Source organism: Anopheles darlingi, chromosome 2 (assembly GCF_943734745.1).
Source record: "Anopheles darlingi chromosome 2, idAnoDarlMG_H_01, whole genome shotgun sequence".
Taxonomy (NCBI): domain Eukaryota; kingdom Metazoa; phylum Arthropoda; class Insecta; order Diptera; family Culicidae; genus Anopheles; species Anopheles darlingi.
In genome coordinates this window covers 73,806,552-73,821,056 of record NC_064874.1, presented here as the reverse complement: position 1 = coordinate 73,821,056, position 14,505 = coordinate 73,806,552, and the positions used below count along the sequence as shown (strand labels likewise).

General features: G+C 49.4%; 1 protein-coding gene across 5 annotated transcripts in view; it reads left to right on the top strand.

The window, feature by feature from the left end:
• Nucleotides 1-14,505, top strand: part of LOC125950510 (TGF-beta receptor type-1-like) — a 76,519-nt gene that overhangs the window by 752 nt on the left and 61,262 nt on the right. For 4 of the 5 annotated variants that reach the window (XM_049678588.1, XM_049678583.1, XM_049678585.1 and 1 more), the window contains exon 2: nt 426-1,600. In XM_049678588.1, coding sequence (XP_049534545.1) covers nt 1,405-1,600 — 196 coding nt within the window. In that variant the 5' untranslated portion in view covers nt 426-1,404. Of the gene's footprint in view, nt 1-422; nt 1,601-14,505 lie in introns of all 5 variants that reach the window. The other variant, XM_049678584.1, reaches the window with a different exon arrangement.

Below are 14,505 nucleotides of genomic sequence, written 5' to 3'. Positions count from 1 at the left end.
TCAAAATCACGGCTGATATCGAGAGCAGATAGATACAAGCGAATCTAGAGCACCACTACTGGCTTCTTGGCTTCACGCTGCATCGAATACGGTGGCCACTCGAGAGGAACGGAACTCTGTTCCCCCCGGAGACGCGCATGCTCACCCCGTTTTTGCCGGAAAAAGCGGACTTTTTGTCAATTGCAAACCGCAGGTTGATGGTGTTGGTGCCGGAGCGAAGATCCCGTTACAACCGGGCTGACTCGGGACACAAATTTGCGCATTTCCTGCAACAACCAGCGCCGCTTGGTCATTGCACAACTTATCCATTTCTTTTTTAACTCGGTCTTAACATAGTAGTCATCGAGTTTTGCGAAATCACGCATTTCTCGGTAATCTATTTCTAATCATATCTCTAATCGTGTCCCCTGTTTTCGCTTCAGCAGCAAACAGCAATAACAACCCCAAAACGAAGCGAACGGAACCGACGAGAAGGGGACGGCCGAGCGCCGAGAATCAATCGCCCCCAAAAAGGCAAATCATCATCGCACCCTCCCTCTTGCGTGCTTGCGTGATAGAGTGGGGAGCCGTGTGATGTGCGTCCGTTCCTCCGCACTCGGTTGCCTTGCTTTTGGTGCCAACATTCTGCCGTAACTGCCGTGCTGCATCATTCGCGGTTGTTCTGGCTCTGGTGCTGGTGCTTCACATAAATGTAGAGGTTTAGTAGACGCAGGTACCGGGAGCCACGTCGGAGTGTTACTAGCGAGAGTAGTGTACCTCCTTCTCCACCGCGAAGAGTGCGTGTCATTGTACCGGCCGTGGTGGCCGCGGAATCGTGAAAGCTCCCTCTCGAGCGCATACAGCAGTGTGTTAGCCGCGGGTGTTGTTTGTTGATAGCCGCTGCTGATGATGCACGTTGCTGGTCTCTGTTAGTGAAAGCGGCTCCGTTGTTTTCAGCTCCCAGAGTTTGTCTCATCGAAGGGTAAACACACCCGCTACTACTACCGCCCCATCGGGGGTTAGTGTTTCGTGCGGCAGCGCACAAGCAGAAGCAGAAGAAGAAGTCGAAGAGTCAGAGTGAAGTGCTGGTGCCCGTTGTGAATGTCGTGAAAAGTGTGCGATTCTCTGTGCAACAACCAGAGCGACTATGTTGTGAGCATATTAAAATGTCCTTTCTCGGTTCACGGTGTGGTGATCGGGCAGTGCGAAAGAGCCACCGTTGATGTGAAGTGATCATCGTGTCACCTCGGAAATTGATCTTATCCCCAGCAGTAGCAGCAACAGCTGCAGCAGTGGTATAGTTTGTGCCACGCTTCAATAAACCCGGCCTGTTTTGGTGAATTCGGCTAAACGTGCGTCGCTAAGCAACAATTGGGATCGATTGTTGCTTTGTGCGTTCGTGTCAAAGTAGCCTTGAAGAGTAGGATGAGGGTGCGTGGTGCGATGAAGTCACCGGAATACCATCGTAGCATCGTAACAACCATGACGACGGCGACAACGACCAAGCGGCGGAACGTTTCGAGAAGATACGGCCACCACTGGTCAACAGTGATCCGTAGTTCCGTTAGTTTGCCGCTGCTACTACTATTATCCTGCGTCGCAGAAAGAGGCTTTGCTGAAGGTAAGTCATCGGCTGCAAGATCACGTTCAGGTTGTTCATTACACCCATCTTTAGCATCTTTTAGCTTGTAAAGGTTGGATCGCTTAACATGGGTTTGTGACGGCACCATTCATTTCCAGTAAAACTCACTAGCAGACTCTGTGACACGTCATCGCTCGCTCTTATCTAATCGGTGCAAAATCGGTTCGAGGTTAATCCAACGCCAAATAGGCGCGCAAGCGCACGAAGCATCTCTCCAGAAATATGATTGTGTAATCATGCACCATCACCACCGGAGCCACCGACCAGATCATGCGGTGTGGACGTGTGTGGTGCCGATGGAAGGTGCTAACGATCAAAGCGCCACCATCATCACTCCCCCCTCCGGGTTCGATTCTAATCATCGATCGCGGAATTAAGGAGTAGTAGTTTGTAATTCCCGTGTGCGTGTGCGTGCCCAAGCGAGGATATATTTTTAGCGATGAGGTGTGTCCGGCTCGCATAACCGCACCCCCTCTACCATCACACACCCCAACGCACAATGTTGCTATTTCTGGTGCGACGACCACTTCTGGTTGTGGGGCGAGGGGGAGGGCTAGTATCTGGTTGCCTGCCCCAGACCATCCGACAGCGACAAACGCACCTTGTTGTCAATCGTATCGCTCTGGTATCGAGTATGTTTGTTGTTTGTCCTGCGATCGATCGATCGATCGATCGCTAGTCTACCGAGTGAGTATTAGTTGTGTCGCGCGCGTGGTTTTACGATCCGCCGGCCATATAAGGTGTACCAGTGGTCGATGTAAACAAACTCTTAAAAACTCGTTATGTCCCTCCGGACCCGGACATAGCAACGCGTCGCGGCGTGCGCTCCCCTGGCCCGGCCTCGGCGCATGTGAATGAATGGAATGGAGACGAGGGGAGGAAACCAATAGTACACGCATGCGGCTGATTGACACCAGCAGGAGCAGGAGAGTAGAAGGGAGCGATCGAGTTGGCGCCCCGCGAAGGGGGCTTGGGGTACGATGCGATACTACGCCGGTTCGCTATCTTATCAAGGTTGTCTCGCGGACGTTTAAAGGCGGTGGTGGGAAACCTGTCGCGCCCGTGTTGACGCCAGGAATGCGCGAGTCTATGTGGCACCTTCAGCGCCAGGGACGCGCTTTGCTTTGTTGGTCGTCATCGACGTTACGATCGTTTGTATTAATTTTTTTAAAAACCGATTCTACTCTACCGGGATCAGCAACTTTTTGTACTATGGTGGATTAATAAAAGGGCAGCTGCGCAAGCATAATGCAATGTACTGCAGTTGGAGGTTGGCCTCCAGACCCCAGCCCGCGCGCCATCATCATCGGTCGCGATCATCGATTGGATCGGGCTGCAGGCATTTGCCCGCACAGCGCCGAGACGAATGAACTGAATTGACCCAGTTTAGGTTCGCTCTTGCTGCTCCTTGGCTGCCCTCTAGCTCCCTCCCTTGGATAAATTCCAGTTCCTGCTCGCTCTCACTGCCGGAGCTCCACTGTCTGTCTGGTGACGACGCTTCGATCGTGCCTCTCGATATGGGAGGAGTGTCTTGAATGGTAGGAATGGCAACGCGCGACGATGCCGGCCGATGACTTCTGTTGCTGCTGCATGTTGTATCTTAAGCAATCGCACGCCGTGCACGAACCGGGCGCACGTGTCTGGTGCATGTGGCTCGTACATGCGTACGGCGTGCAAAACGTGCGCAACCAGACCGGCATAAGCTGCTGACTGACTGGCTGGCTGGCTGGCTGGCTTGCTGGCTGGTGCCTTGTGTGGGGAGTCTCGTCTCGTGTCGCTAATTGGCGAGATATCTCGTTCAATTGTTCTGTGATGACTGTATATGCGTCTGTAGGTGTGTACGTCGTCGTCGTCGTCGTGTGGAGGTGTGGTAGAGTTATGGAGGTTTATTATTTTCACATTTCCAGTAGGAAATAACCGGCTGGTGCGCTAGTAAGGTTTAATGTAGAAATGATTATCGAAACATTTCAGGAAAGGGAAACCAAACAAACTATTTTAATATACAAGGTGCGCCATCTAGAAGGGACTTATTTAAAATATTGAAAAACTCCGCTATTTGTTAGTCGATTTGGACAAGTCGTCCAGACACTGGAACGTCCGTCTATGCCATTATATCGATCACCTAAAAAACACAGAATTGTGAAATTGTAGTGCTGTACATTGTAAATAACTGTTCAACTGTGAAAACTGTGTTTGTGTGTGTGCTCAGCATAAGAAATATTCGGCGCCGTAAATTGTCTTGGCGGAAATTCATATTTTTGCGAAAAAAATTAAATGGCTTGTTATAGCTAAAAGCTAACTTCAGAGCAGATAATGTGCTGTTATGCCCGAAAACTTGTCAAATCCAATGCCCAAACTGTCCAAAAAGGGGGCCGCTTTTGTGTGTCAAATGGAGGTGATCATTTGATCGATACTATATTCTGAGTGAATTGTCACTAAGTGGCATTGCATATCCCAAATAAATCTTGTTCATTGTTCAACATTGGCTGAGAAATGGCGAAGTTATTCAACATTTTAATTCATCCTGTCTAGATGGCACACAGGTACAGGACCTTAATGCTTGTTACGACGCATTTTAAAGCTCTAAAAAATTTCCCTCAAATTCTCACGATCTTAGATCAAGTTCATAATAGCTGCGAATGGTTCGCAAAGTTCCTTATTTGCTTTCGATTGGAAAACGGCCATTCCGCTCCAACATCCAACCGTTCCGATCGTATCGAGGCCAGGCACAAAATAAATAAATAAATATATCTGTCTAGACAGCCCTAGTGCGGGGCTCGGCCGTGGTTTCGTCGCTGGGTTTCAGCTAGTCCACATTCTTCTCGGCCGTGGGTCCCACCCCTCCGGTTCCGTCGGCCAAAAGTGTCGTGCGTCGTCTACTTTAATAAATCGTTCGAAATCGTCACAAATCGTCGTCGTCGCCGTCGTCGCCGTCGCCATCGTCGACTTAACGTTGCGCACTGGCCGAGAATGCAAATGTGAGCGCACGTTCCCTGCGCGCACCCGATTACCGGTGACCAGATATCATCGTGGTTTTCGATTCGCTTGGCCAATGTGTAGACGCGGTTCAGGGCGGTTGCTAGACCAGCCGGGAAGTGCCAGCAGACAGGACGCGGAGAGGGGCTTGTTGCAACCGCATCATGCGCCATCCCCTGTCCTCTGGTTGTACAGATGGGAAACAGGTTTTTCGGAGCGACAGCTGCAGCAGCTGCGATCCCCTTACCTCCCTTCCTCCGTCTGAGTGTGGTGTCTGGCCGTGGCCGTGTTGGTTCAGCCGAAGCCGCAGCAGCAGCAGCCGCTATTCGATCTTCGAGCGTCGTTGTCTCGCGCGGCATATGTCTAGGCCAAGCGTCCTAGACCAGACCAGACGACTTATGTAGCTGCGCAGACAATTTGGCAGCCAAAGAGGGAAGCGTGTGGTGTCTGCGTCCCACCGCCCGCCAGACCAGACGCACATGTGGCCCCTGTCTCGCCAATCTCACATTCTGGATCAGGCGCGGTTGTCTCGCGTTTTTTTTTTTGCGTTACTTCGCCGGCGCGAGACGTACTGCTGTTGCTGCTGCTGCTGCTGCTACTACCACCCCGCGTCATAGACGATGGTGGATGATGGCGACGATCGCGACGATCGCGACGACGACGACGACGATGATGATGATGATGGGGATGATGGCGAGTGTTAACTCAATTTAACGTTTTGCATCCGTGTGAACATTAATAAGCTGGAACGAAGCGGAAGTCCGCTCGAATGGAAAGCATATGGTGCCTGAGACTGCCTGCCTCACTGCCAACATTCCGGGGACCATGAGTTAGACACACACACACACACACTTCGTAAGTGGCTGCCAACACAAAATACGATACGATGCGGTGTTAACGGGGCTATGAATCTGATCGAGAATCGGTTGGAAATGTTTTCTTACAGATTGTGCCCATTGTGTGTTTTGTTTTTTTCCGCCTTGCCAAACGGCATAATTACAATTTATTAACCCAACTACCACCGTAAACATTGTAACGCGACTCTCCTCCGACACACGATGCATTAACACCATACGTCGCGGCCTGGTCGCGACGGCTTTTCGGTTTAGCCAGAGACCTTGCCAGAGAGTGACAAATTGGGGTCACAACCAGTGCCTCTCTGTGTGTGTTGTTTGCACAATGTCTGGGAATCGCGTGTCGCACGAGAAGGGAGGGTAAGGAGTAAAACAAAAAATAAAATGAAAGAAAAGAGAATTATGATGGGCTGTCGATGAGACGCTGATGATCGCGTCGCGTAAATTGTCTGCAAGGTGATCCCAGCCCCAGCACCCGTTACCACCCCGTACTGCCTGTAGCAAACAGCCCTCGTTCAGCAACAGTGCAGCTTCAGCAACAATGTTCGTCTGATCTTCACTAATTGAACATGGGTGCTTGTTTTACGATTTCTCATCCCTCATTAATATGAATGTATCTGTGTCTGTGTGATTTGTCTGTGCCTGTGCGTGTGTGGTAGCATCTTATTACATTACCGGAATGGTAAAGAGACATAAACATTACGTCATTACGGTGTAAGCTCTCTGGGCACTACTCTGCTGGCTGATCACTATATCTGTTCTCGTACCGATGGCGCGCCCGCCGCAAATCGTGGGCATCGCTTCAAGGCTCGTTTTGTCCGGTGTTAAGCGGGGGGCTTCGAGAGTAGCACTTGACGTAGGACGGCAGCGTGCGTGGATGCTGTAGCAAAGTAAGATGTACAAATTATTCATTTTTTTCCAACAACACGACTTCGTTTGCAACGATCACCCAAGAAAGCAAACGAGGACAGCAAGTAAGAGTTTAGTAAATGCCTTTTTTCTCCCTGTCACCATGCTTTTGTAGAACACGGTGAGCGGATTTGACGGAAGGTCCCTTCTGATGATCACACTCATCGGCAATCGCTAGGCGATCGTAAATTGGTGGGAGGAATAATTTAAAAAAAAATAGTATTTTTACCACCCAACCAACCACTATCACTATTCGGTTTCGCTTGGGTTGGTGGTGCTGGAGTACAAAAAGGGCGTCACGCGTGACGCGAAGACGTGGATTACGATCGGTTCGCGTTTCCTTTCCTTTCCTGGCGCGTCTAATTAATCTCGAACCAATTACGTGTTACGATTGCATTCCACATCGCTCTTTCGTTCCGCACAACCCGAGGTTGGGTCCCCGAGCCCTCTTGTTGCCATCTTGTTGGTGATGCAAATCAATTAATTCGTTCCCTGCCACAACCGCCACCTCTGCTCAGCTCTGCTCAGCTAGCTCGTTGGACGATTTACTTCGTCGGCGAAATCCGAACCGAAACCGGCGGCGCCAATTGCCAGCATCAATCGTAAGCAATCGCCGATAAATCGTCATCCTTCCGCGTGCGGACAGAGGGTGGGTGAGACGGTCTATGGAATGATGGAACGCATCATTGAGCACGTGAGTCTTGGCTTGGCTTGACTTGAGACTGGACTGATGTTTCGGTCTTGGCAATGTGATTGCTCGAGGCACCGAACAGCTTTTCATTTGCTTTTTCTATAATAAACTGCTTTAGATGCGGTTGATTTAAATGGCGACCAGTGGCGTGGCCCGACCACCGGATAAGCTGTGCCGCATTCGTGGCTTATGATAATCTTAAATAATAAAATGAAAGCAATCAGCCGGGTGCATCAATATTGTATGAGGTAAATGCTCTAATCGAAATGATCCTCCACCTCAAATGATTTGTCTGTAAGGTGCTGGTCCAGGCAGTTCCACCGATCGGAACAGATATCGGTCACATCTCAAGGAGCAGCAGAGTTTCATTTGCACCAATTTGCAGTATGGATGGCCGATTGAATAACAATTACACGCAACGCTTGCGAGCGTGCGCCCCATATGTACCAAGAACCGAACAACCAACCACCCGTCTAGACGAGTTGCCTGCCGGACGAGAGTCATTGCTGCCACTGCTGGCATCCAGCAACAACAACACCGAAGCCGGTGTATGCGCCGAATGCGCTGCATGCAAGGCTGGTGGTTACATTGCTTGAAATGCAATCGAGAAAAGAGCCACTCTCGATGGGGCTCGGTATTTGCATCGGTATTTTAATTACTCGCACTCTCTGCCTTTTTGCACCACCTCATTTGGGCCACCGTCAAAGGCACATCGGAATCCCCCGGGCCGGAAAATCGTGAAACACCGATTGTGGGTCGTCACATGATGACGATGGGTTCTGCAGGAGCGCTTCAGGGCTTCTATCAGTCAACCCGATCAACCCCTGCTCAAGACGTCCAATTAGCGCAAACCCGTGTTCGTGTTTTCGTGTGTTGCCGGAGCCGGAAGCCATTGGCATTGGCGGTTCTGAATTAAGCTGCTTTCACATCGAGCGCGTTTTTAAAAACACCAAAGTTGGCGTTTTTTGACGCAAAAGCTTAATTTATTGTTCACACCTAGGTTGCGCGAAGGTCGATTTAAAATACGCGAAAAATAGCACCAAATCACTACCGCCACCTTATCAAATCATGATAAATAGTTTAATCTTCACGCAAAACAGTTATTACCCGGATTTCAACACATTCCTGCTAAAACAAATTGCAAAACCAAAGGGCAACGCTGGCTTGCTTGCGTAGCCTGCTACAGTCGGCTCAGAACCTGCCACAATCTGTAGATTTTTACAGATCCGAAAAAAAACGCCAACTTTTAAGCTCTTCAAAAGCTCCAAAAAATAGCTTTCGGTGCGTTACGTGAACACTTCCATATATTTTGATGTGATGCAACCGTGTTTTCTGCGTCAAAAAACCTGCTGCGTCTATTAGTGGCGTTTAAACGCGCTCGATGTGAAATCAGCTTTAAAACATTCGAAAGAACGTGATTTTGCTCTACCGAAAGGTCTCATCCTCAACGCGAATCCTGGACCGTGGATATCATTGTCAGCAATAATGCGTATGAGCGGCGATGATCATCTACCTGCGGCCACTTCTGGGGAATTTTGTTCAACAAGCCGATTCCGATCTCCCAAGTGGTGTGTGTGTGTGTGGGGGGGGGGGGGAGATCATAAGAGCATAACGCCACCCACCACCCTCTTGTTCAGATCCGGATCTGTTAGGGGTGTAGTGCTTTGTATGTTGAACCCACTCGATAACAGGCAACGCGCAACGTATGTGTTGGGAACTGGCCTTATGTACGCAGCAACAAATGATTGATGGCGTGTGCGTATCAAGGGGGGATGGCCACAGCATAACCGCATCTTTCGTACTTTCTCTCTTTTTACCTCCCTCCCCAGTCCTCTGTGTGTACCGTTTGGTTTGCATTATCTTATTTTATTTCGTACAAAAAAAAAACAAAAGGGTGGCAACTAATGATCCAGCTGTGTGGAGTGTGGGGTGTTGTTGGCACCATGCGTTAGTAGAAGCACCGCACCGAACCACACCGCACGGCTAAACATCGTTGCGAATGTTGTAATGCTGTCCACGGTGCGCGAAACCAGCGATTAATCATCTGCCAAAAGCGCATCGATCAGAAGATGTGTATCAGCCCAGTGTAGCCGTGGAGTGTGTGAGAGATTGTTTAAAAAAAAAAAACTAAAATTAATCACCAACAAACGCACAGGAACGGAGTGTAGTGTGTGCGCGAGCGCAGAAGCAACACACAATCACAGAGGAATCACAATATAATGAGGATTGTGCTTGTGAGGATCGCGTTGGCATTGTTTTTCACGCCAGTAAATCCACTCCCCGGGGAGGGAGTTGTGCTGGAAAAACGGAAAAATGCGTGAGATGCGATCCCTCTCCCTCTCTCTCTCTCTGCGATCGAATGAATCCCTAATGAGAGTGTATCCGGTCCGTACTTTTTCTACGGTTGGTACGGTTTCTGAAACATTGTAACTCCCCTGGCTGGGGGTCCAGAACGGCGTCGTGTTTGCCGCTCATTTGCTATGAAATCCATCAATCACCCATCCACGGACCGTTTCCTCCCGGCACTCCATGAAAGTGTTCGGTGTTGTACCGATTGGAACCATCGATTGTGTCATTGGATCTGGTGGTGGTGGCAACCGTGGAAAGGTAGTAGTTCCGTTCGTTGCACATTCACTCTTATCACCTCCGCGCTGCTGCTTCGTGTGTTATCGCACTTAACGGGTTCCGGACGATTGTTATTCCTGCTGTTGTTGTTGTTGTTGTTGTTGTTGTTGCGATGATTTCACATTTCTTTCTTCACCACACAAAATGGCGTGCAGCAGGAGGCCAGCTAATGGTATTAAAATCAATTCACCTGTGGGGAGAAGCAACTAGTAGTCCAAGTTTCCAGAGTTTTCCAGAGGGTTCCGGGAGATGGAAGCCGGCCGGCCGGCCGGCTGGGTGATCAACAGTTCAATGTTCGCCCGTTTCCCGGCTCCGGTGTTCCCTTGAGGACGCGTGTCATGGTTAAAGGATTGGCATGCCCAACTCCCTTGCGCTCTCTCAGCTGGCTGTCTCAACTGTGTCTTCGGGTGGCGTATAATTCGCTATCGATGTTACATTTCCCCCAACCGTCCGGGCTTGCGCACCGAAAATTCCCTGTGGTGGTTTGTTGCGGTGAAATTGGAACCAAACGATATTAACGAAAACGAGAAACACAAGCGATGAGAGTAGTCGCCAGGGGAAGGAAAGCGAAGCGGGCTGCTTCCCGGGGAAAAGAAAAATTATTACCCAAGATAAGGTCACTTTTTGTGGTCGGGAAAACTGGAACTGGAACTGAACTCTGCTGCAAACAAATAAGAGAACCGGTACCGGTAATAACTACCGGTAAGAAGCGAAAGCCAATTTTTGTAACAATATTTTTAAGCAGTATATGTCCCGGTGGGAGCTTTGAAGGATCAAAAACCCAGTGGTTAATGCCCTTTGGTGGTGGTTTGGTGGGGCCAGGCTTGACGAAATTTCGATCAAATTCGCTTCATTTCCCTTTGATTTCGTTTCTTTCTTCGTCAGTTGATTAACCTTCAGCTTCGGCGACCCCACGAGGCAACCCCTAATTGGGGAATCGATGAGACATAAACACACACACACACACAGAACCAGTGGGGGGCCGAATGTCCCCATAAGTGATTGAACGCACTCCATCGATAGCGATATGATCATCATTGAGCACAACATGCTGTGCGTCAATGGTGCGCGATCTATCATCTGCCAGAGAGTTGCCATCAACAGCGATGGTTTTTGGGAGGGAAGAGGAGGACTGTTAGGGGTGGTAGATGTCCCTGCAGAGTTGGGAGAGATAATATTGCTCCAAATTTGGCGCCATTTTCCGGTCGGCCTTAGACTGTCTTAGTCATGGACAGATTGGTTGGCCATTTTGCCCCGTCTGGCAGTAAATCATAATCCACTTGCGGTCGCTATTGTTCTCTTGCTCTTCCTTCACAGGAGGGGGATCTTAGTGTTGAAGGTCACTCTATTATGGATTATTTCGATTAGTATGTAGGTCTTATCTCGTTTTATTAAGATTCTTTTTTGGGTTTTAACAATAATTGGATATCTTTCTTGAGGTGTTCCAGTTGAGAAACTGTCATTGGCAGCCATTTGGCGACTTGCGGAACTTTATTTCAATCGCACAGCCAAGATAGCAATTTTGTTTCGCAATTCTCACGCACGCAACTCGCTACTGATGAGATTTTAGCAAAATCGATACGAATTTAGTTTTTAATGCTAAACCGCGTAACCTTCTCCGGAAACTGTATTTTCACGACAAATTATAAAACGAATAAATTTGGTCATAAAAGCCTTATAACCGACTAACAACTCATCAAGTCGAGAGCATATGCAGACATGAGATGGATAAGAGCAACTTACTTGGATCTAAAAAAAAAGTTTCTTTCATTAGTTTTTATTTTTTCCTTTATTTTTAACTGAAAGTTATCGGCCGCGATATCGACCGTACACGCATTATATTTTTATACTATTAAATAATTGTTATCGAACTTCTTGCAGAAAAATCAAAGAAATTCATTCTACATTCTCACTACTCTCAGCTTCATCTATCTTCTCCAGGCACATTCTGTGGCCCGCTACACTGGCCAACAGATTTTTCCTTGGGAAACCAAAACTGCTTCAAGCTGCTGCTGCTCCCCATCACGCGTTTATCCTCCCATTCTTTACCAACCCATCCCCCCTCGCACCAACCAGTCAATTGCGTGCCGTAGATCAGCATTTTGCGTAGATTGCGTTCGTCTGTTTGTGTGCCTGTGGTGCCTTGTGTTGCGTGTGGCTGCATGATGCTACAGATGGATTCTGACACTACTACACTAGCATATAGCTTTTCCCTCGTGTCTCGACACACAGCATGACGGATGACGTTCTGTGTAAAAGGTCATTTCCCTTTTTGCCTTTCTGCTTTCTGCTACGTTTCTCTCTCTCTCTCTCTCTCGCTCTCTCTCGCTTGCTCGCGCTTTCTCTCGCCCTCTCTCGGACAGAAGGAAAGTTTTTCCGTTTTCTCTCTCTCCACCTCCATCTCAAATGTCACCAACCGATGACGGTCGATTTGGGGTGTCCTACCCGAAGTTTCGGCCCAGGAGGCGTTTTTCGTTGTCGCTTCTCAACCTCCTCCTCCCTTGCATGTTGCTCGGCTGGCAGGCAGCTGCCATATGATTTTCGCTTGGCTCTCGGTGACGTGTTTTGTGAGGAGGAGACCGACCGGTACGCTTCTCCGATGCGTCTCGCGTTGACTTGCTGGATAATTCCGGGTCCTGTTTTTCTTCTTCTATTTCTGTTCCTGTTCGTCGTCGGCGCGTGTTTTGCTCGTCATCCTGTCTTTTACTCCCCCGAATGTGGAAGTCCTGGGTTATGTTGCGTAATGTTGAGGATGGCACACACTATGGGGGGCGGCTATACACTATGCTAAAAAGGGGAAACCAGTTCTTTTGGTCTGCGCTCTATGTGTCTGGTGCGCAGGTGAAGGCGAGCATAAACACGGAATCGAAGAGTTGTAGAGGCATTGCAATCAATCAATATTTAAATTTTTCTTAAATAAGTGTAATGTATTGCCCCTTTTTTCTTACATTCTGATATTGTTTGCGTCCCTTTTCGGTGTCTTAATTGAATTCGAAAGGGGATGCATCCCCTTCGTAAAGGAAGGGGCGAGATCGTAAGTTGAAAATCATGTGCCGATGCTGATGCTTCCTAGAATGTTGTTGTTGTGGTGCCTAATGCCTGTGCGTGTGTTTGTGTGCTGTGTCATTTTCCATAAATCAATGAACTCTTCCCTCTCTCTCGCTTAGCAGCTTTGTTTCTCCCTCTCCGGATCTCGTCTCGCCATTGACGCGGTGGCGCCACGCGGTATAGATCACTGCGAAGCGGCAGCGTCTGCTCTTAATTATGCTGAAGCCCTCCGGACCAGTGGCCTCCGGGGAGGAGCAACGCCTCATCTCGTCTCTCCTCTTCCCCTTCCCTTGTCCGTCCCCTGTGCGATGATGAATGATGAAGAAATAATTGCTCCGCACATAAACACACGACGACGACGACGACGACGACGAGGAGGAGGGCTGTTGTTGTGTCTAGGCGCTTGAAAGATGCGTCGCGTCATCGAGCCGGGGCCACCTCGCCACCTCGCCAGTCAAAGTGCTTTGTTGGCGTACGCATCCTGTTTGGTGCGTGTACGCTCGGCAAGTGGCGTCTCAAAGCCACCCACGGGAAGGAAGGGAGGGAAGCTGTGCTTCCTTCTTGAAGCTCTCGAAGCCCGCACTCTGGTGTGTCTGGTGAACATTAGGGTTGGTTGCCCTCAGACCGGCACTCACAGGGGGGGCCTCACACCGTTTCCACCTTCTCGTCGTTGCGTTCCTGCATTGCGTTTGGTTTTTCTGTCTGATGGAGACGCCCGGTACCTCACGTCGAAAGCTTCAGGTTAGGATTTTTGTATCCCTGGTTTGCTTTTGTTTCGCATTCCATTTCCCGCTCGGTTTCTTCTTCTTGCTTGCTTGCCCCCTTTCGCTTTGTTTTCTCCTTCTCTCTCTTGGTGTGCCCGCTGCATCCGTGTCTTTGTTCGATTTATCATAAAGAGTAATGAACAGAGAAATGGAGGGTTTTTGAGAGAGAGAGAGTTAGAGAGGTAAGCGTGGAGGAAGGAACGCGCGAGCAAAGCGTGTTCTCTAGAGGGTGGCTTCCCACCGATTCCCCCTTGAGACGATTAGAGCGAGAGTGTTCTCGCTCTGCTGCGCTTCGGCGTCTACGAGTAGGATCAACATCGACTGCCACTACTACTACTACTACTTCTGCTGTGCTTCTAGATGCTTCTTCTACTGCCACTCCTTTTCCTGGTCTCGGGCTAATGGCAATCGTTGGAAAATGGAAAATTAATTATTCTTCGGTTGGCTGGCTTGGCCCTTGGCCGTAGCCTCGGGACGTCCCGCTACGGTTACGTTTGTTTTGGAGGTTCCACGTTCCGCCCTCGCGGTTCATTATCCTTTATATGTGTGTATGTGTGTGTGTGTGTGAGCGAGAGTGCTTCCTGCTTTTGTGTTGCTGCTGCTGCTGCTACTTTGGCTGCTCATATTTCACCGGCGAAAGCAATGTTGCCATGTTGCGGCACCGGACACACTCACTCCGCGCACTCCGCTGCTCTTGCTCTCCGGCCAGGTCGTTCTGTCCCGAGGCGAGGCCCTCTGGAGTCCGAGATCTCGGTGCGGTTTCGCATGGAATGGACACCCCACCCTCCCACCTTCCCGGTGATGGATGGTGTTTAGATTGCGAGAATTAATTTCAAAAAGTGGTCAAACAATAATTGCTACTTTTGTGTGCGCATACAAGGGGGGAAATAGGGGAATGGGGGAAAAGATTTTTCCCATTTTGCTTGCCCAGCACTACAAGCCTTGGAAGGGATAGAGAGAAGGGGAGGAGGTGAAGTTGGTTAATTGTTTCTGTTGCTTGCGGTCGCGCCCATACAA